Source organism: Heterocephalus glaber, unplaced genomic scaffold, assembly GCF_053883595.1.
Source record: "Heterocephalus glaber isolate CG9 unplaced genomic scaffold, H.glaber_assembly_v1.0 deba00000281, whole genome shotgun sequence".
Taxonomy (NCBI): domain Eukaryota; kingdom Metazoa; phylum Chordata; class Mammalia; order Rodentia; family Bathyergidae; genus Heterocephalus; species Heterocephalus glaber.
In genome coordinates this window covers 36,064,877-36,088,602 of record NW_028258139.1, presented here as the reverse complement: position 1 = coordinate 36,088,602, position 23,726 = coordinate 36,064,877, and the positions used below count along the sequence as shown (strand labels likewise).

The window sequence follows — 23,726 nt, the reverse complement described above, 5'->3', positions numbered from 1 at the left end:
AGCTATTGATTTTTGTGTGTTGGCCTTGTATCTAGCTACTCTACTGAATTTGGTTATTAAGTCTAGAAGACTTTTGGTGGAGTTCTTGGGGTCTTCTATATAGAGTATCATGTCATCTGCAAACAATGACAACTTGACTTCTTTATTTCTTATATTTATTCCTTTCTCTTGTCTAATTTCCGTGGCTAATGTTTCCAAAACTGTATTGAACAGGAGTGGTGATAGTGGACATCCATGTCTTGTTCCTGATTTTAGTGTGAAGGATTTCAGTTTTTGACCATTTAGTATGATATTGGCTGTTGGTTTTTCATAGATGGCTTTTATCAGATTGAGGTAGAGACTGTCTATTCCAATTTTTTGTAGGGTTTTTATCATAGATGCGTGTTGGATTTTGTCAGATGTTTTCTCTGCATCTATGGAGATAATCATATGGTTTTTGTCCTTGGCTCTGTTAAAGTAGTGTATTACATTGATTGATTTGTATATGTTGAACCATCCCTGCACCCCTGGGATGAATCCCACTTGATCAGGGTGTATGATCTTCTTGATGATCTTCTGCATTCTATTTGCCAGTATCTCATTAAGGATTTTTTCATCTATGTTTATTAGTGAGATTGTCTTTCTTTGCTTTGGGGATCAAGGTGATGCTTGCTTCCAGGAATGAATTTTGGAGTATTGCTTCCCTTTCAATTTCATTGAAGAGTTTAAACAGCAGTGGCAGTAGTTCCTCTCCAAATGTCTTGTAGAATTCAGCAGTGAAGCCATCAGGACCTGGGCTTTTCTTAATTGGTCAGTTTTTAATTACATTTTCAATTTCATTGGTTGATATTGGATTGTTTAGAATTTTTAGGTCTTCTTCGTTCAACTTTGGTAATTCGTATCTATCTAGGAATCTGTCCATTTCTTCTGTGTTTTCCATCTTAATGGTGTGTAGGTTCTGGAAGTAGGTATTGATGATCCTCTGGATTTCTCCTGGGTCTGTTGTAATTTCACCCTTTTCATTCCTAATTACATGGATTTGGGCCTTTTCTTTCCTTTTTCTGATAAGGTTGGCTAAGGGTTTGTCAATTTTGTTGATTCTTTTGAAGAACCAACTCTGGACTTCATTGATTTTTTTGTATCGTTCTTTTAGTCTCCATTGCATTGATTTCTCATCTGATCTTTATAATTTCCTCCCTTGTATGAGCTTTGGGGTTGTCCTGCTCTTCTTTTTCTTGAAGCTTGAGGTTCAGCATCAGGTTGTTTAATTGGGCTTGTTCTGTTTTCCTAATATGCGTATTCACTGCTCTGAATTTCCCTCGTAAGACTGCTTTCATTGTGTCCCATAGATTGAAATATGTTGTATTGTCATTGTCATTTAAGTGAAGGAACTGTCTGATTTCTTCTTTAATTTCCTCTGTGACCCATTGGTTATTCAGAAGTGTGTTGTTCAATTTCCACGTGTTTATGAAATTTTTTGAGTTTCTTTTGCTATTGATCTCCAATTTCACCCCACTCTGGTCTGATAATATACAGGGGTTAACTTCAGTTCCTTTGCACTTACTTAAACATGCTCTATGTGTGAGTATGTGGTCTGTTTTGGAGAATGATCCATGTGCAGCTGAGAAGAATGTGTATTCTGATTTTGTGGGGTGGAACACTCTATAAACATCTATTAAGTTCATTTGTTCAAGAGTTCGATTGCGTTGTATTTCATTACTTATTTTTAGTCTAGTTGATTTATTTGTGACAGTGGGTTGTTGAGGTCCCCCACTACTATTGTGTTAGTGGATATATGACTTTTCATGTCTGTTAGTATTTGTTTTATATAGTTGGGTGCACTAGTGTTTGGTGCATAGATATTTATGATTGTCATCTCTTCCTGTTGGATTGATCCCTTTGCAAGGATGTAGTGTCCTTCTTTGTCTCTCTTAGTCAGTGTTGGTTTGAAATTTACTTGATCTGCCAAGAGCATAGCTACTCCTGCTTTTTTCGGGTTCCCGTCACATGGAGTATTGTTTTCCACCCTTTGACTTTCAGTCTATGAGTTTCATTTTGAATTAAGTGTGTTTCTTGTATGCAGCATAGTGTTGGATTTTTCTTCTTGACCCATTCTGCCAATCTATTTCTTTTGATTTGTGAATTGAGACCATTAACGTTGATGGTTATAACTGAAATGTATTGACTTGTCATTGCCATGACTTTTTCTTTTTGTTGTGTTCTCCCCCTCCACATTTAATTTCTTGTTGTGCCAAATGGGTTCATTCTGCTTTGCTTCCTGGGGTTGTGATCCTCAACGTCTGTTCCTACGATATTGTGTAAAATTTTTTGGAGTGCTGGTTTGGTATTCATGAAGTTCCTAAGGTGCTCTTTGTCATGAAAGCATCTTATTTCTCCATCCATTTTGAAAGATAGTTTTGCAGGGTACATCAATCTGGGTTGGAGGCTGTTTTCTTTTAGGGCTTGGAATATGTCACTCCAAGCTCTTCTTGCCTTGATGGTTTGTGTTGGGAAGTCTGCTGTGATTCTGATGGGCTTTCCTTTGTATGTGATTTGTTTCTTTTCTCTGACTGTTTGTAGAACTTTGTTCTTCTGTTGTGTTTCTGGAATCTTAACAATTATATGCCTATGTGTAGATTTTTTTTGATCAAGGCTATTTGGAGTCCTGTATGCCTCACTTATCTGTATGTCAAGCTCTTTTTCCCTGCTTGGGAAGTTTTCTGCCATCACTTCTGTGAAGAGTTTTTTATGTCATCTGCACTCTCTCCTGTTTCTTCATTGACTCCAGTCAGTTTTATGTTATTCTTCTTTGCATCGCCTAGCAGCTGCTGGATTGATTTCTCGTGTTCCCTTATAATTTTGAAGCAATTTTTCTTTTCCTGGTCATTAATTGCAGTCTTTTCTTCTATGTCTGAAATTTTGTCCTCACAGTAGCTCATTGTGCTCTGTAGACTTTCAATGGAGTTTTTCATGTCCTGGAAATCTATTTGCATCTGTTTTATGGATTCCATTTGTTTCCTATGTTGGGATTCTATCATGTTCCGCAGCTCCCCTTTAGATTTATTAATCATGTCTTGCTCCAGGATCACAGTCTCTCCTGTTATCTGAGAAATTATTTCTGATTTCATTTTTTCCAGATCCCCTTTTGTTGCCAGTTCAGTGGGTCCAGGTGGTTTCATATCAGAGTGTTCCATCTCATTTCCCTTTGGGGTTGCTGTAGGTGATCTGGAAGTCTGGTTTTGAGACTTATTTACGTGTTTTCTCATTTTGACTGGGGGAGCAAGGGGGTGCTGTTGGTGCCTGCGAGGATCACCTCCTCTGAGCTGGGTGAGGTGGGACAGGGGCTGGGAGCAGCGGTAGGGATGGTGGTCCAGAAGCCCCTTCTTCTGGGCCAGGAGCGGCGGGACAGAAGGTGGCCCAAAAGCCCTTTCCTCTGGGCTGGAGGCAGTGGGAGGGATGGTGGCCAGGAAGACCCTTCCTCTCTGGACCAGGAACAGTGGGACGGCGGCTCAGAAGCCCCTACCTCTTGGCTGGGAACGGCGGCAGGGATGGTGGCCTGGAAGCCCCTTCCTCTGGGCTGCGAGCGGTGGGACAGAAGGTGCCCCCAAAACCCTTTCTTCTGGGCTGGGAGCAACAGGAGGGATGGTGGCCAGGAAGCCCCTTCCTCTGGACCAGGAGCAGTGGGATGGCGGCTCAGAAGCCCCTACCTCTGGGCCGGGAGTGGTGGGACCCAGTACCATGGTCTGGTGGTCTGGTGTCCTCTCTGTCTTTTTAGTGTGGAACCAGGTGGCTGCCTGTCTGCAGTGGGCCGTTTTGGCACATTCCACGCGACTCGTGACCTCAGTAGGCCTCCGCAGACCTCCGTTTTATTTTATTTATATATAAGACAGGGTCTTACTGCAAAATAGAAATCTGTAGTCATAGTGGGAAATGTTAACACTTTCAGTAAGTGGTAAGAAATGTAGAAGAAAAAAATCAGTAAGGAATTTGAAAAATTTGAGCAACATAAGTTAAGACTTGACCCGAGGGGCATATGACCCAAGCAACTCAGATCACACACATGCACGTTTTCAAAATTTAAAGTGAATACACTGTCTGGCCATAATAGACTTAGCTAGAAACCAGTACCAAAAAGTAGCAAATCTATGTGTTTGGAAAGAGTACATCTCAGTCGAAAGAAGAAAATATTTTGTATTAAAATATGATAAAAATACTATGTGTAGATCCTTGTGCATGTAGCTAACACTATGTAAGGGGGACATTTAGACCCTCATATATATATATTAGGAAAATATGAAAAGAAATGAGCTAAGCATGAATTTCCAAAGTTAGAAAACAACAACAAATTAAATACACAGTTAAGAAAAAGTTGTCAGTAAAGATAAGAACATACATCAGTAAAATAGAAAACATAGGTACAAAAAGAGAACAAAACAAAAATGTTAATGCTTTGAAAAGCCTAATGAAATTTGAAATCCATCAGTAAGACTAATCAAGAAGTAAAAGGGGACAAATAACCCCTATCAGCAAATAATTTAAAATAGAAAAACTCCATAACTCATAAAATTTATCAAAGTTAACACTGTTCAAAAAGGTAACACTGTTTAACAAAGTTAAAAATCTGAGGGCTGGAGATTTAGCTCAGTGGTTTCTCCGCCTGCTGTGCAAGTGCAAGGACCCTAGTTTGATCCCTGGTACCAAAAATGAAAAAATCTGAATAGTCTTATAACTATTTTTTTAAAGTTATAATTTATAACTTTCTTACAAAGAAATTTCCATCAAAAATTTAAGGAAGTGATAAACCTAGCCTTTGACTCTTAACACAGAGTAGAAAAAAATAATATTTTATGAGCGCTACATGCTATTATAAGAAAGGAAACTGGTTCATTTAAACCTTTGAAATGAACTGAGGTATAAAAATCTTAATAGAAAATAATGGCAAATTCAATCTAGCAATATTTTAAAAGTATAACACATTTCAAGATATAACACATTATGACCAACTTAAGCTTTTCAGGGAACACAGAGGTTGGTTTAACAGTTGAAAATTAATCATTCTAATTCATGACTTTTTCCCAAATGAAGGAGGAAAAATGTTTATTTCAATACATGCAGAAAAAGCATTTGATAAAATTCAAAATTCATAGTGTAAAAAACTTGATAGATGAGAACTTTTCAAGCTTATTTGCCCAAAAAGCTGCAACAATAAGTGAAATATTAAAGAATTTTCTTACATTAAGAATGAGTCAAGGATATTACACACTACTTATTTTTATTTATTTGAGACAGGGTCTCGCTATGTACTTCAGGCTGGTCTTGAACTCACTATGTAGCCCAGGATGGCCTCGAACTCACAGCAATCCTCCTGGCTCAGCCTCCCGAGTGCTAGGACTACAGGTGTGTGCCACTGTGCCCAGGCTATACCACCATTTCAATGGACTCAACTAATCCAGTGAGGCAGGAAAAAGGCTGATCTTTTCATATATAGCCACTGTGAATATGTACTATATTGAAAATCTAAAAGACCATAATTGCTATTGCACCACGATTGTTATTACTAACAGGTAAATTAGTAAGATGGTTTGCTCTGAGGTAAATGTAAAAAATTTTGAATATGAAAAATATTGAAAATCTAGGAATAAATGTAGTGAAACTATGAAAGCTATGAACACGAAAACTACTCCTTTATGTTTAGTAGGTTTTGTGCACTTCTTAAGATTATACCTGTGCCATAGCATAGACATAGTTTTCCATGCTCATTTACACTTTGTCTTATTTTTCACATTGAGAAGTACAGTCCACTTGGAATTAGTTCTGGGATATGTTGTAAGTGAATAAAAAATATTCTATAGCAATAATCAGTTGACTCATATCATATATTTTATGAAAAGACTGTCTTTGCCTGCTATTCTGCTTTGTCATAAGTCAAGTGTTTCATCTATGCTTACATCTGCTTCTGATCTATTTTGTCCCATTGCTCTGCTAAGACCATACTGTTTTGTGAACTTTGATATGTGCTTGTTTAAGAATGTGTTTGATATGGCTCCTTGTATTTTCCAATACATTTTAGCCCTTTGGGGGACTATGGGATGATATCCTACTGTCATTTAAATTTGTAGTTCCATGATTGCCAACATCTTTTCATAGGAATTTTGACCATCTAGAAACTTCTTTTGTAAAATGACAGTTCAAATCTGCTGTCTTTTTCTTATTTATTTATAGTTTTTTTATATATATTCTAAGATTTTTGTTTTTTATATGTGAAGCGAATAATTTCTGCTTGCCTTTTTACTCTCAGTGAAATCACTTGATCAACACAGGCTCCTAATATCAATGTAGTACATAATGAAGCTTTTGTTGTGTGTGCTTTTCATCTGTTCTTTATAGAGAGAATACTGATAAGCCTTAGATTCTGCATAAATAAAATTAAAATTTAATCCTAACCATTCTGTTTTACATGTAACGGATATTTGCTTTGCAGCTGTGGATTTCTTCAATCAGATCAACATGCTTTATGGAACCATCACAGACTTCTGTACAGAAGAGAGTTGTCCAGTCATGTCAGCTGGACCAAAGTAAGGCATGGTTAATGATCAGTTCTTATCTTTATTTTAAATGAATTCTTAGATAAGAAGGAAGTTTCTGACTGTGATTTTTTTTTTCTATTTAGCAGTTCCTTTAGTGGTTTGCCACTGACTTGATATATCAAGTCTAGATACCTTAGTTTGAGTTTTATGACCCTCCCTGTATTGTCTTCCATCCTGCCTTTTTTGTGTACACTCTTGTATATTCTTTGGTCTATCTACATTAGATTATGAAAAATACCTGCTGTTCCCTCCATTACTTACTTTCTGAAAACTTGTTTAATCTGTTTTTCTCTTGGACATTTTCTTGTCTTGCATTTCTCTATCTTGTTAGCATATAAAATCAAGTCTTATCCATCTTCAAGTCCCATATCAAGTGGTTCTCCTTGAAGCTTTCTGATTTCTTCAGAATAGATGTGATCTATTTATTTTTTAGGTTTTTTACTTTTATAATGATTGCATTTTTTTACTACATTATACTTCCTATGCCATTTGTCCTCCCTCCCCCCCGTGAGATTGAACCCATGACCTTCTGTGTGTTAAGCAAGTGCTCTATCATGGATCTATATACTCCTAGCCCATACTTGCCTTATTTATCCTGTTAGATTTGTTTTTCTGTTCATCTCTTGTGCAAGGATATTACCACCTAGTTAACAATAAATATTAGTTGGACTTAATACATTTTTGAAACTAGCTTTTATTGTTACTGTTACTAATAATAACAATGGCAACTGCTGTTCTTTTAAATGATAACTAAATAAAAGACTTTTCATGCATTATATATTACTTCATACTACAACATTCACCACAAAAATACTGCCTTCTGAACTGTCATGAATGTAAAGAATTTAGTCAAATGAACAATCAAGGAATTCATAGCAGAGGTACTGTATAAGAAGTCTGGAAAGATATGGAGATACCATATTTAGAGTTCAAACATAAGTTAGCTTCTCAGTAAAGAAAAAGGCACAAAGCTGTGTCTGGTTCTTCTCTTTTGAGGCCCCAGGGATGGACAGCTGCAGTTATTCAAAATCCAGTGCCTCTCAACCCCCTTGTTCCTGCTAGACATCTTCCTGTGTAGTTGGGTGTTTATTCTAGAGAACTGTCCTCTTTGGTCATTGTTGCAGGTGCCTCTTTTTGTCTTTCCTAATCCCATTTGATTTTACATGAATTTGTTAGTGCTTTTCAGTTTTAAATATAGTGGTTCAGAGACAAGAGTTTCCTCATTTCATCAAAGAATATGAATTTCTGTTACTTGTTATTTTGGGAAAATTTCTTAAAGGAAAAGGGGCATTTAAAAATGAAATGCCTTTTAGTACTTGTTAATTCCGGTTAGTGTTACTGGTATTTACTTCAGATACTTAAGTTTCACTAGTGAAAGTAGGTGTTTTCAATTTTGCTGTCACTATATATGGTTAGGTACGCATTGAGGAATGAAACAGCAGTGCCTTCTAGGAAAGCAGGTTCCTCCAGATTTATTTGAGATCTGTATCACTTACCTGAAGTGCTTGGGATATGAGTTGTTTTGGAGTTTGGGATATTTGCATGTACATGGGGTCTCAGGGATGAAACTCAAAGTCTAAGGATAGAAATAATTTTATGTTTCATATAAACCTTTGTGATGGTTTATCCTGATTGGCTTGAGAGATGCTTAGGGGATTAGGAAAGCACACTCCTGAGTATATCTAAGGGGATTATGGAGGTGTGACGTTGGGGAGCATATCTGGTCTGTGGCTCCTTTCTCCTTGGCTCTTTCCAGCCTTCTCTAGTTCCCAGCTGCTGTAAGTTGAGCAGTTTTTATCCACCCTGATGTTCTGCCATGATGTTTCTGCCTTGGAGTCCACTGACCATGGACTGAAAACTCTGAAACCATGAGCCAAAATAAAGCCTTCTTGTATGTCAGGTATTTTGTCTCAGCAACAGAAACTATTATAACCTAATATACATAAACTGAAGGTAATTTTATTATAATTTTAAGTACAGTAATGTTAAGTATTTTTAGTGCACTTGACATTTTCCCTTGACCCATCACATGAGATTAAGTGTGAAATTTTCCATTTGTGAGAGCTTTTCAGCATTCAAAAGATTTTGAAGCATTTCAGATTTTAGATTAGGTGTGCTCATCTTGTACTTAGCACTAGCCCCTTACAAAGTAGTATTGAATGATGGCTCACAGGGCTTGGTTCTCAGTTACTGATTATTATTATTAAAATATGGTAAATGTGTTGAAGTTGTAGTTTACAAGTTCATACAGTGATAACAGAAAAATTTCAAAGACAAGTTCTCTCAAAATTAGAGTAAACAAATGGGTAGAGGGAAGATAGAACTACAAAATGAAGGAAAGTGTCTCAAGTATAAACAAGAAAAAGATTAGGGAATCATAGTTGTCAACTCTAGAAGCATCAGCAACAGATGTTTTTCAAAAATAAAGATGAAAGTTGATTTCTTTAAAAAAAACCACTTCAGTGTATTGAATATGATTCTTCAGTTTAATGTGTCTACTTTTCACTTTTACACCTGAAAATCATTAACATGATAAAAAACTTTATTGTGAGGGTGGAATACTAAGGTTTCTTTCATAAACATGGATGAATTCTTATCTTGGGTTTGGTTTTTTTCCTTTGAGATGTAGTCCAGGCTGGCCTTGAACTTGCAGTGATCCTCCTGCTTCAGATCGCTCAGTACTGGAGGTACACCACCATGCCCAGCTTTTTAGTTGTCAAAAATTTTCTACTAAACTAATTCTCCTTGAGAGTAGGGAAGTGTCTTTCATTTAAGTGTGCCTAGCTCTTAATATTATTTTCCTTACATGCTAGGTGCACATTAAATGTTTACTAAGTCAAAAGATCATATTCTGTTAATACCCAAACCTAGGAGCATCTTTGAGTTGCAGATTTTTTAAGTGCATGTTTATTGTACTGAAATATTGAATAATTCTCTTTTTTATTAATCTTTGGAGTTTCTGTGTCATTCTGCATCCTTTACACTAAAGCTCCAAGTTATTTATTTATTTACTTTTTGGTACTGGGGATCAAACTCAGGTCCTTGTGCTTGTTTGCAAGGCAGGCACCAGAAGCACTGAATTAAATCCCTGGCCCTCCAAGTTAAAAATAATTGTATTGCATAAGAAAAAATGCTTTTTAGGAAGCAGACCATTAAATTCAAGGGTATCATACAACTGAGAAGTAAGCAAATTTTTTTCTTGTAATAATATATGATTCTACTCATGTCTTAGTTAGTTTTCTCTCATTGCTGAGACAAAATACCTGAGACCCACAAGTTAAGGCAGTAAAGGTTTATTTGGCTTGTGGTTCATAGAGGTTGCAGTCCATAGTTGGAAGGCTCTAAGGCAGAGTGGCACATGAGTTCATGATGGGCAGAAGGTAGCAAAGCTACAAAAGGTCTTAATGCCATCTTTCTGCCCCTTTTATTTTATTCAGACTCCTTAGGGTGGGTAGCACTCATACCCTTAATCCTAGTACCCTTGAGCCTAGCATTGCACCATGAATTAATCCCAGTATCACACACTCTAGATCCACCCACCTCCGAAAAGCCCCACCTATAACCACATCAGGCTTTGGGGGGCATCTAGACACAAGCCATAACAACTTGATATGAGGGAAATCTGAGAAAGGAAGTTTGAAGCCGGGGATTTAGCTCAGTGGTGCTGCCGCCTGCCATGCAGGCGCGCAAAGTCCTGAGTTCGATCCCTGGTACCAAAAAAAAGAGAAAAGTTCAAACACAAAGAAAGTGTGCAAATGTAAAAGGTAAGTCTGCGATGTTTGCTTAGCTTGGGTTGTAATAGATACAAAGCAGCTCATTGGCAGTTTAAAAATACTACATGGCTTTATTTGGATTGTTTAACACTTATTTGTATATATAGTATTTGTATATAGAGAATGTAAAAGTATGTGTACTGTATTTTTTTGTTTTTGTTTTTTCTTTTTTTTTTGGTACGGGGGATCGAACTTGGATCCTTGAGCCTGCAAGGCAGGCGGCAGAACCACTGAGCTAAATCCCTGGCCCCATGTGTACTGTATCTGATATTCTGTTTGCTTTTTCTCCTTCCATTGCAGATATGAATATCATTGGGCAGATGGAACAAACATAAAGAAACCTATTAAGTGTTCTGCACCGAAGTATATTGATTACCTTATGACTTGGGTCCAGGATCAGTTGGATGATGAGACATTATTTCCATCAAAAATTGGTATAATTATTTTATGTAATTAGTATCCATCATGGTTTATCTGATTTCTAGAGTTCTCTCACTTTTCCCTCCCTGTCTAGTTGGAGAACTCTACAAAGCTGCATTGACATCTGTATATGTTACAGTTTCCAAGCAAGGCACAAAGTTTGTTAACCCAGTCATAAAATAAGCAGGCTATCTTGTGTAAATACTTTTTCTCATCTTTTAATGTTTTTAAATGCGTATTAGTTGAAAGAATAGGTTTATTAGAAAAATATGATCTACTTCTCTTGACTTAAGCATTTTATTTGTTAAGTTTTTCATGATTCTCCTAAGTAAAATATTACTACATTTTGTTGTTTAAGAATTGTGAAGATCAAGTTAACTCTCTCAGTAGAAGATTGTAGAGATTTGTTCCTGTTCCAGAATCACACTGGGTTTGTGTACCTTTCAAAATAGTTCTGATGTTATGCATTTAAGAATGTCCTATCTTTTTTATACCAAGTTTATTATAAACACTGAGATAAACCTACCTATATTTTTAAATGATAAAAAGATTAGGTAGGCAACTAATGACGGCACCACATCATATTTAGCTCATACTTCTTTTTTTTTCTCTCATTAAATTTATTAGTACATTTTAGGTATACAATATGATGATATTCATCATTGGGAATTTGTACCTTTACATGATATATCTTGGTTCTTATTTTTTTCCCCATTTCCCAGCCCTCCCTTCAACCCCTTTGCCCCTCCCTATTTACAAAGACTTTGTTTCCATTTTTTCCTTTTCTCATATTTATTCTTTTCCCTTCTTTCCTTTCCTCTATGCTTCCTACTTCCCCTTCCCCTTTGGACCTTTTCTATTTCACATTATCTGTTATACATTTTGATCCTTATTTACACTTTCCGTTTCTCAGACCAGAGAAACAATTTGGTATTTACACATATGTGTCCTTTTTATTTCACTTAAGAGTAGGGCCTCAATTTGCATCCATTTAGCTGTAAATGACTCCAGTTTCTCATTCTTTATGGCTGAGTAGTACTCCATTTATAAAAAAAAAACACATCTTCTTTGTCCAGGCTCCAGTTGATGGACAATTGGGCTGTTTCCAAGTTTTAGCTATTACACACTGAGCTGCTATAAACATGGGTATGCATATATCGCTGTGATCTGATTCTTTTAATTCATTTGGGAAGATACCCAGCAGGGGAATAGCTGGGTTGAATGGGAACTCTAATCCTAGTTTTTTGAGGTATCTCCATATTGATCACCACAGTGGTGGTACCAGTCTGCACTCTCCCACCAACAATAGAGAAGGGTTCCATTCTCCCCACAACCCTGCCAGCATTTGTTATTGGTTGATTTCATGATAGCAGCCATTCTTTCTTGGGTGAGATGGAATCTCAGTGTTGTTTTCATCTGCATCTTTTGAATGACCAGTGATGTTGAACCTTTTTTCATATGTTTATTTGCTGCCTTTACTTCGTTGTCTGAGAAATGTCTGTTCATTTCAGATGCCCGTTTTTGTATTGGGTCTTTAAATTTAGGGGTCTGATTTTTTTTTTTTAAGTTCTTTATATATTCTAGATAGTCATCCTTTCTCTGAGGAACAGCTAGTAAAAATTTTTTTTCCATATTGTAGGTTGTCTCTTAGCTGTGTTGGTGGTTTCTCTTGTAGTGCAGAAGCTTTTTAATAGGATGATATCCCAGTTGTTGATTCTTTGTGTTAGTTCCCATGTTACTGAGGTTTTGTTCATAGTCTTTTCCTGTGCCAATGTTCAAGAGTTCTACCTAACCTATCTTCCAGCAAATTTAGTGTGTTTGTTTTAATATTTAGATCTTTGATCCACTTCAATTTTAGTTTAGTGCATGGTGAAAGATAGGGTCTAGTTTTAATCTGTGGCAGGTTGAAATCTAGTTTTTCCAGCACCATTTATTAAGGAGGCTATCTTTCCTCCCGTGAGGGTGTTTGGCTCCTTTGTCAAAGATGAGGTAGCTGAGTATGTCTGGAGTTGTGTCTGCATCTTCTAATCTATTCCACTGGTCCCTGGGTCTTACCTAAATTTCCTTAGAATTCAGAATTCAGCAGTGAAGCCATGAGGATCCAGGTTTTTCTTTGTTGGTAAGTTTTTAATTATGATTTCAATTTCACTGATTGAAATTGCGGTGTTTAGAATTTTTATATCTCCATTCAGCTTTGGTAAATCATATGTATGTATGAATCTGTCCATTTCTTCTGTGTTTTCTATTTTATTAGAGAATATGTTCTCAAAGTAAGTATTGATGATCCTCTGGATTTCTGTTGGATCTTTTGTGATTTGACCCTTTTTGTTTAGTAATTGCAGGGATTTAAGCCTTTCTTTTCTTTTTTTGATAAAGTTGTGTAGGGAAGAGGAAAAGGTCCCATTACTAGAAACGGTACAGTAAGTCCAAGTCTCCTGCAAGCCACAACAGCACAAGGTGTATTAATTGATATATAGACAGAAAAGATAGAAGAAATAAGACTTAGAGAAGAAGCTGAGCTTTGGGCCTGATGAGTGCTGCTCTGGGGAGCAAAGACTAAAGTCCCTGAATTTGCAACACTTTTAGTCAGTACTTTAGGAGAAACAAATGTAACAGATGACTCAGGGCAGAGAGAGTTTAGTACATCCAGAGAGTGCCAGATATAAAAGGTGACTCAAAGGGCAGAGGTGGCACTGGCAGCAAAAATCCTAGAACAATGAGGAACTATTCAGATGAAGATTTTGTTCTTCCCAGGGTGTCTTCAGCTGGTGGAATTATTATTATTATTATTATTTTTTGGTACCAGGGATTGAACTCAGGACCTTGGGCTTGTGAGGCAGGCGCAGTGCCACTGAGCTAAATCCCCAGCCCTCAGCTGGTGTAATCTTGTCCTGGAGCATCACACACAGCATCACTGGACCATTGAGGTTTTAGGTGTGACTGGAGGTGAAGATAGAGTTACATCTCTTTGATTTGTTGATATTTTTTGTATTGTTCTCTTTGTCTCCATTCCATTGATTTCTGTGCTCGTTATAATTTCCTCTGTTGTAGGAGCTTTGGACTTGTCTTTCTCTTCTTTTTCTAAGAGCTTGAGGTTCAGCATTAGATTGTTTATTTTAGCTGGCTGTGTTTTCCTGCTATGAGCATTCACTGCTATGAATTTCCCTTGTAGATCTGCTTTCATTGTGTTCCATAGGTTCCTGAATGTTGTATTGGCATTATCATTTAATTGTAGAAACTCTTTAATATCTTCTTTAATTTCCTCTGTGACCCATTAGTTGTTCAGGAGAATATTATTCAATTTTCATGTGTTTGTTCTTGCGGTGTTCTTAGGGTATTGATCTCCAATTTAATTGCACTGTAATCTGATAATATATAGGGGATACTTTAATTCCTTTCCATTTACTTAAACTTGTTGTATGAGCTAGCATGTGGTCTATTTTGGAGAATGACGTGTGCAGCTAAAAGAATGTATATTCTGATTTTGTGGCGTGGAACACTCTGTACACATCTATTAAATCCATTTGTTCAAAAGTTTGGTTCAGTTCTAGTATTTCGTTGTTGATTTTCTGTCTAGATGATCTGTGTATTTGTGACGGGGGGGTATTGAGGTCCCCCAGTACAGTTTTGTTAGTGCTTATTTGGTTTGTCATGTCTATTAATATTTGTTTTATATAGTTGGGAGCAGTAATATTTGGTGCATATATATTCATGATTGTCATCTCTTCCTCTTGGATTGTTCCTTTTACAAGTATGTAGTGACCTTCTTTGTCTCTCTGAATTAGTTTTGCTTTGAAATCTACCTTGTCTGCAAATAAAATAGCTACCCCTGCTTTTTTTCTAGGTTCCTGTTGCATGAATTTTTTTTCCATCCTTTTACTTTGAGTCTATGAATTTCTTTTTAAACCAAGTGTGTTTCTTGTATAGAACATATTGTTGGATTTTGCTTCTTATTCCATTCTACCAGTATATGTCTTTTGATTGGTGAATTGCCATTAATGTTGATGGTTATAACTGATATGTATTGACTCATCCTTGTCATATTTTCTTCTTGTTGGCTCTTTTTAAAAAAATTTTTACCCGCTTTCCCTTTTGTTTCTTGCCTTGTCTGATAGCCTCACTTTGTTGGACCTCATGGAGTTGTGACTCTCATTGTATTTTCCTAAGATATTGTTTGGAATTATTTGGAGTGCTGGTTTGGTATTCATGGAGTTTGTCAGGTGTTTTTTATCACGGAAATATCTGATTTCCCCATTAATTTTGAAAGATAATTTTTCAGGATACAACAATCTAGGTTAGAATTTATTTTTTTTAGAGCTTGAAATACTTCACTCTTGGCTCTCCTTGACTTGAGGGCTTGTGTTGAGAAGTCTACTGTGATTCTGTTGGGCTTTCCTTAGTATTTGATTTGTTTCTTTCTAACTGCTTGAAGGGTTTTGTTCTTCTGATGGGTTTTTGGGATCTTGACTATTATATGTCCAGGTTGTGGATTTTTTTGATCATGGCCAGTAGGAGTCCTATGTGCTTCACTTATCTATGTGTCAAATTCTTTTCCCCTGCTTGGGATGTTTTTCTGCCATTACTTCTTTGAACAGGTTTTTTTAATGTTATTTTTATTTTTTCTGCTTTTTTGTGGACTCCTATCAGTCTTATGTTATTCTTCTTTGCATCGTATAGCAGCTGCTGGATCGATTCCTCATGGTCTTGCGAATACTTTTCAACGGAGTTTTTAATCTCCTGGATATCTGTTTGAATCCATTCCATGGTTTTTATTTCTTTCCTATGTTGGGTGTTTATGGTTTCCATTTTTTCATATGCTGGGCATTCTTGGCTTCCATCATTGTCCTGAGCTCATCTTTTTTTAAATCTGTTTCTGTTCTAGAGTCTCTAATTGTATCTTTCATTCTGCTCACCCTCTGTGTAGTTGTCTGGGAAATTATTTCTGTTTTGAATTTTTCTAGAGCCTCGTTCATCTGTTTTGTTACTTCCTATGCTATCAGTTCAGGGTGTCCAGGTGCTTGGTTATCAGAGTTTTCCATTTAGTTGCCCCCTGAATTTGCCTGTGGTGAGCTGGACGTTTGGGTTTGTACCTTGTTTAAGTGTCTTCTCATTTCTATTTTTGTTTTTGGTGCTGTTTTTGGTTTAATACCTAGGCTTATACTTCAATATTGCTTATTGTGAGTATCTTCATTGCTTGTATTTATAACCCTTATGGAATGATTGCTTCTGAGAGATATCTTCAAGGTATAGCTGGTCTTTAGGCTTTGAGTGTCTAATGCCTGTTAGGTAGTCTCATTTTCAGTATACCAGGGAGGACATCTGATTAGATCAATCACAACACCTTAGCCGAAGTCATACAATCAGCATCCACAATAGCATCAAACACAGGCTAGAAAATGACAATTTGTGGTAGCTAGTAATCTACCTTTATCCAGATGAACTAGATTATAATTGAGGACCAGTACAAAATATGTTTGTAGTAAATAGACCCTTCAATTTTAGTATAGTTGTTGCCGAAGCAAGCCCAAATAAACCCTTCAGTATTGTAAATTTACCCTTCAGGATGAGGACTTAGAAGGAGTTGGGCAGGGAGGGATAGGGAGATAGAAGGAGAGGAAAATGTTAGAAGTGAGGCTAGAGGACAAAGGAAAATTATGCAAATTTTGGGAAACGGTTGAAGACAAGAGGAAAAGACAGAGCAAAGAAACAAAGCCAAGAACAGAACAAACTAAGAGCAATAGGGAAGCTAGAAAATGTATTCACCTTCTTATGAGAATAATGACAATCGAGAGAAGGAAAGAGAGAGAAAAACAATCCTAAATAGGACAGGAACAAAGAGGGAGAGAAATGTAAAACAAGAAGGGATAGAGAGAGAAAAATACAAGAAAATAAGATATATAGAGATCTATATATAGATATGTATAGAAGGGCCTCATTCAGGGTATGTCTCTGCTGTTGCAGTAGACAACGTGGGCAGCAGTGTGCAGACGTAAGTCGATGAGTCTCAGCAAGCCAGCTCTAGTCCACTGAGATTCAGGCTGATTTCTGGTTGCAAGGCCCAAGTTGAGGTCCCTGACCTCTTGCAGGATTGAACTCTGTAAGGTTCTGCTGTAGGTTCCAGCTGCCGTTCCCTGTAAGTGAGTCAGGGTTTCTATGGGAGGTGCTGATTGCAGCAGCTTACCAACCATGGTGGTCCAGTGTGCCTTTATTGAAGAGATTTTCTTCACTTTCCCAGTGGGCTTCAATTTCCATTGAGGAGCCTCAGAGAGGCCCTTTGTGTTTTTTACTTCTGCTCTATCTTCTGGAGTTCATAACCACGCCCCCCCACGCCCCCCATTGTGTGCCCTGGGGGCAGCTGGCCTCCACGTGGTTATTCTAGGGCATTGGGGGCAGTCTTGGCTTCAGTGCAGTGGTTCTTGGGCCATTTAATTCTTACTTTTGGAACAAGTTTATATGGCTTGTATATAGTTTTATATTTGTGGCAAAGAGAAAGTTTTGATTTTATGACCCAGAAAATGAATCTTAAGGAATTTGAAAACAAAAAGAAAATAAGATTTGAGGGGTTGGTTTTTTATTAAGTTTGAATGACTTTTTCTTTTTTAGTACCAGGGATCAAACTCAGAACCCTGTGCTTGCAAGGCAGGTGGTAGAACCACTGAGCTAAGTCCCTGGCCTGACTTTTACTTTTTTACATTTATTTTTAAGGGGAGATTTTTCAAGTAGAAATTGTTCACTTCTAGACAGTTTATATATTCTTACCTTCTCAAACTTATTACAACTGTTTTCTGAAGAAAGCGAAGAATTTGCTCTTCTAATATTATTAAGACAACTTTTTTGACTACATTTTATTTCAGTTTTTGAAAGAGGGGTGTGGTAGAGAAGACAACAATATAGTTATGAAGTATTTTAACATTTAAAAATATGTTAACCATTTTTGGAACTTTTACAGTGAATGAGCTAGTTTTCAAGACTTGTCTTACATATGTATGTATATATAAACTAGTGGATTTGAATAATTGTCCTCACCTTATCTCTTATCATTTTGAACCAATTTCAGACATTCAGAAAATTTGCAAGAGTCCTACAAAGATTTATAGATTCTTCATCTATATTATTTTACTTTTTCCTCCCCCATTCCACTATTCATTAATTTTCCTGACTCATTTGAGAATGTTACTTCTAGTTCATTATCCAGAAGTAATTTAATATGTATTTCCTTAGAAAATCAGAGTATAACTTCCAAAATCAGGAAATTAACACCAATATACTGTTCTGTAATCTGTAGATGTTATTCATTTGTTTCAGGTTTTAGATATAATATCCTTTAATAACAAAAGAAAATCTTTGATTTTTTTTTTTTCCTATTATATCTCCCTTGGTCTTCTGGAATATGTGTACTGCAGTCTTTTTTGGTCTTTCATAAAGATATTTTTGAAAAGTGCACATTACTTTATAGAATACTCTCATTTTGGTTTGTCTTGTGTTCCCTTGTGACCTATATTTTTAAATGAGCAGTGGGCAAAGTTAAGACATGAAACCTAGCAGTACTAGTATTTGGCTGTTATGCCAGTTTGGAACTTTTAGCTAGTTTAATAAAGAATATGACTTTTTAATTTTAAAAAATTTTATACATTATTTTAAATATAGTGATCATGTGCATTAGAGCTTTAGACTTGCGCATCCTGAGTATTTGCTACTTTGTATCCTTTGACGTATATCTCATATTCCACCTGCCACCTCTGATAACTACAGTCTTGTTTTTTTGGTACTGGGATGACTACAGTTTTATTTAATATTTTTTTCTCCAATGTCAGTGAGATTGTGCAAAATTTTTGCTTTTGTGCCTGGCTTATACTTAGCATAATGTTTACCAAGTCCATCCATGTTGTGATATAAGGCAAGATTTCTGCCTTTGTAACACTGAATGAATATTATTTCTGTGTGGGTGAGTATCTCACAACTCCTTATCTATTCATGTGTTGTTGGATACCTAGATTGTTTCCATGTTGTGGCAATTGTCAGTAATGCTGCAGTGAACATGTGAGTGCAGATATTAGTGATGTGGTGTTTTAATTTCCTTCGGGTATGTACCACTCAGAAATGCGATTGCAGAATCATGTAATTGTTTTTCATTTCTTCTTTTTTTTTTTTTTTTTTTTTTTTGGTACCGGGGATTGAACTCAGGACCTTGCACTTACAAGGCAGTGTTTTTAATTTCTTTAGGACCCCCATACTGTTTTCCAAAATGGTTTACCAGTCTATATTCCCAACAACAATGTATAAGGACCCTTTTTTCTCCACAGGGATTATATATTTTCTAGTTTTATATCTCTTTAAGGCTGTAAAAATGCTGTGATTCACAAAATAGCCTAATTGAACAGAGATTGCACTTAACTTGGGGACCAATATAAACCTGGAGTAGTAATGCAATAATTTGTTTAGAAAAAGTCTGAAATAGCTTACAAGCATTTTAAACAGAACTGAACACAGTGCATTCCTATTGAGCACATATTTGTATTATGACTTGACGGCAAGAACATTTCATTTTAGTAAAGTAGTAGTATGTTAGGGTACAGCAGGCTCTGATAAAGACTAGTTGTTACGCCACAGAAACCAGAATTATTTTCATTACATGTTGAGAACTTTTGAAAGGCATCACAGGTATATAAAATAGTAATTCATAAATACCGCTTCTTTTCAGCCTTATCAATTTATGTTGCGATTTGATGCCAATAATAAAATCATGGTGCTTTGTTCTTTTATTTAATAGAGGGCATTGTTTATCTCTTTACCAGGTGTTCCATTCCCAAAGAACTTCATGTCTGTGGCAAAAACTATACTCAAACGTCTGTTTAGGGTTTATGCTCACATTTATCATCAACATTTTGACCCTGTGATCCAGCTTCAGGAGGAAGCACATCTCAATACATCTTTCAAGCACTTTATATTTTTTGTCCAGGTAGGTTGGATTAAGAAGCCTTTACTGTTTAGTGCAATGGTGGTGAACCTATGGCATGCCTGATACTTGTTTTTAAGGCAAAAGATGTTAATATGTGAGTTGTGTTTTCTAAGCTAAAACTTCAGTATTTGGGGGCAGGGGGGATTTAGCTCAGTGGTTCCAAGGCCTGCACAGCAAGCACAAGGTCCCAAGTTCGATCCCCGGTACGAAAAAAAAAAAACAAAACTAATTGTAGTGTTGGATCCTTGCAGTAAGTGGGTTTTAGGTTGTAGTTTGGGCACTTGTCTCTAAAAGGTTCGCCATCACAGCTCAGTGTATATCTTTACCTTCAGAGCTCTGTGATGACTGTGTACACTGTCAGGATAGAACTTGCCATTTTGTCTGCATCTCCTATGCTTTCTGGGATGAGAAAGACTGGCATTTTGATTCTGAGTTTCATTAGTCCTCAGGTTGATGGCAAGCAAGTCTAAAATGGCTCTATGAAGTCTTGCTTTGTGTTTGCTTCAGTTACCAGGCCATGTGCAGGGCTAGATAAGGAATCTGAGTAGTTGGGTAGATCTGGAGATGAATTTGATCTCATGAGCCCTTCAGTACTAATTCCATGCTCTTTAACCCTCCATTTATTTGTATCTGTCCCGGACACTTTGAATATTGTACCTCTTTTGTTCTCCTTTTTCAAACCACATTCTAAGTAATTTTAAGTATGATGGAAGAAAAACCCAGAGTGTATTTCTGTTCTAGAGGTCCATTAGTCTTTGATCGATCTTGCAAGTTATGTTTAGACCTCAAAGAACTGGCTTTACACATGTAGACTAAGATTAGTGAGAATATTCTTACCTAATTCTCTAATTAGAGAAATAATAAGCAAAAATGAGAAAGTGTTGGAAATGGATGAGCTGACCAGTTTGTGTATATATGTATGCATGTATCTATTATTTTGGTGTAGAGGTTGAGAGTGGGTAACCAGAAGAAACACAAAGTTTGAAGTTATGTTGTGTATGTGTATCTGTGGGCATATGTGTATAAATGCCTTTTTTACTTCCCATCTACACTAAAAAAAGTGTCCATTTTCCCTCTATACATACTTTTCACACTGAAGGCAAATATTTTATATCTCACTTTCATCATAGAAACACTTTTTAAGATGTTATAATTTGCCAAAACTGTTGCTTTGAAGAATACTACATCTGTGGGCTTCCAGGAACACAAGAAACATCCTAGAATTTGTATCTGTGCTATGGCGTGGGTAGAACATGATTGCTAAAGATGGGGTTTTAGTGGTTTAGAAGAGTATATTTTCCCTGTACAAGGGTTAGTTTTACTTTGCTCTCTATAGTCATAGAGTGCACTATGTTTTCTAAGTCCTAGCAAGTAGTAGGGGATTGATACATAGCATTTACCGTATCTGATCATAACGACATTTCAGGAAATTGTGAATTTATTAGTTATATAGTATCACTCTTTGATTGAATGGTACCTTTTCTGGGCCCAGTAACTTAGAAAATCTTGCCCTGGTCCTTCTCTAGCTGTAGCTCCGACCAAATACTTACCTAGATCTCTTCTAGGGTATCCTGGAATACCTGAGATCCGGGAATTCTCTGCCTCCGAGGTCCCAAGTGCATCGTTAGGGTCTATGATGCTTTTCGTTGAGTTTATTCTTTGGAGGATAGAACACATCTCTGATAGGTATACTTATAGGCCTGAAGAGTAGCCAGATGACAGGTTTTTTTGTAAGGATATGTGGATATTACCCAGATATGTCAGCCAGGGTGTCCATAATTGCTTGCATGAGGCACTCTGAGGTTCAGGATGGAGCTAGGTGTTAGAAGAGCAGGGAGAGCCAGGTATGGTGGCACATGCCTGTAATCCCAGCACTCAGGTGGTTGAGGCAGGAGGATTGTTTGAGGCCAGCCTGGGATACTTAGTGACACCCTGACTCAAAAAAAAAAAAAAGAGCAGGAAGGTTTCCTGAGGGGTCTCTTTCTGTTACTATTTTCTGTGTAGTAATCCGAGGAATCTGAAGAATTATAAATTTGAATTTGTTTTCCTGATCACTATGAAGGTATATTTTGTCAAGGTAAGAGCACAGAGTGATTTATTTAAAACATCAGCTTAATGTAAATTTAATACTTTTAGTCACTTGATATGTGTCCCTTTGTGTTCTTGGCCCATACTCCACAAATCTTAGGAGTGAGCCTGCTAATTTAATGCACCTTAATGCTTCTCTGTTCTTATTGAGTTGTTCGGCACATGTAATAAATGAATTAAATCAGGAGGTGAGAGTCACAAGGGTGAGACTTTTTTCTTTTTTTTTTTTGGTACTAAGGTGGAACTTCAGAAGAAGCACGGATTAATTGCTGCAATTGTAGTTCAGTGATAGAGCATACGTCTAGCATTGGAAGGCCCTGGGTTCAATCCCCAGTACCCCAAACAAAGCACAATCACCCCAAAGCACAAATTAACCTGGCAGTTCTCATTTGTTCTTTGCAGGATTTTGTCATTTGTGTATTCTACTTATTCGTGTTGTTCTCATACCATATTTTATGAGATCCTATGGATTTATTTATTTTTGGTACCGGGGATCAAACTCAAGACCTTGCGCTTGCGAGGCAGGCGTGGTGCCAATGAGCTAAATCCCTGCCTCCTCAGATATATTTATTTATAATCAAGTTTTTACTCTTCATGTAATGCTCAAGTTTGCATGATAAACTACATTTTTAAAATCCCTACTTGGTTGATAATGTTTAAATGGTGCCTAGGTTATTTAAAAAGATGAGCAGCCACTCCCATGTATTAAATTTTACTTTGTGCCAGGAATTACATAACATGGTTAACATCAATGATTACATTTCGTCCTTAGTCATGAGGGTGGGATTAAATATTTTTTTAAAAAAATAACAAAACATTTATTGGTGCATTTTAAGCATACATAATGATACCTATTATAGGGAATTTGCACCTGCACATGGTATATCCGTGTCTTTCCCCCCCTCCCCTCCATCTTCATCCCCCCTATGTACAAAAGCTTAGTTTCCATTTTTTTCCTTCTATTTTCACTTTTTTTCTTGCCCCCTCCTTCTGCCTCCTCCCTCCTTGTTCCTATTCCCATTTGAACATTTTCTTCCCATCTCCCAACATCTGTTACACATTTTAGTCCTTATTTTCACTTTTAGTTTCTCACATCAGAGAAACAATGTGGTATTTAAACATGTATGTCTGATTTATTTCACTTAAGAGTATGGTCTCAAGATCCATCCATTTAGCTATAAATGTCTGAAGCACATCCTTCTTTATGGCAAAGTAGTACTACATTGTATAAAAAACATATGCTTTTTTATCCATTCATCAGTTGATGGAAATTTGGGCTGTTCCCAAGATTTAGCTTAGCTATTACAAAGTGTGCCGCTATAAACATTGGATGTGCATATATTGCTGTGGTATGATGCTTTTAATTCTTTCAGGAAAATACCAAGAAGAGGAGTATCTGGGTCAAATGGAACCTCTAGTTTTAGTTTTTTAAGGAATCTCCACACTGATTTCCATAGTGGTTTCACCAGTCTATACTCCCACCAGCAGTTGGGAAGGGTTCCTTTTTCCCCACAGCCCCTCCAACATTTGTTATTGATTTCATTTTTTGGTACTGGGGATTGAACTCAGGACCTTGCACTTGCCAGGCATGGTGCCACTAAGCTAAATCCTGAGCCTGGTTCATTTCTTGATAGCAGCCATTCTTTCTGGAGTGAGATGGAATCTCAGCGTAGTTTTAATTTGCATTTCTCGAATAACCAGTGATGTTGAACATATTGTCATGTATTTATTTGCTGTTAGGACTTAATATTAGATGTAAAAACATAGTATCAGGAGAGGTTGAGTGATTTCATTGGACACAGAGCAAATACTCAAAATTTTTTTCAAATCTTTTATTTCAAAAGCTAATCTTCAACAGATGTCAATTGTAATCTGCTGTGGAATGAGAGGCAAATAATATTTTTGTCTTTTTTCTGCATA

General features: G+C 36.8%; 1 protein-coding gene across 3 annotated transcripts in view; it reads left to right on the top strand.

Moving 5' to 3' along the window:
* The window catches only part of Mob1b (MOB kinase activator 1B), an 86,825-nt gene that overhangs the window by 57,248 nt on the left and 5,851 nt on the right, over window positions 1-23,726 (top strand). For 2 of the 3 annotated variants that reach the window (XM_004871742.4, XM_021249807.2), the window contains exons 3-5: window positions 6,461-6,554; window positions 10,640-10,773; window positions 19,555-19,718. In XM_004871742.4, the coding sequence (XP_004871799.1) occupies window positions 6,461-6,554; window positions 10,640-10,773; window positions 19,555-19,718 (392 nt within the window). Of the gene's footprint in view, window positions 1-6,460; window positions 6,555-10,639; window positions 10,774-19,554; window positions 19,719-21,722; window positions 23,714-23,726 lie in introns of those variants that run through there. The other variant, XM_087184582.1, reaches the window with a different exon arrangement.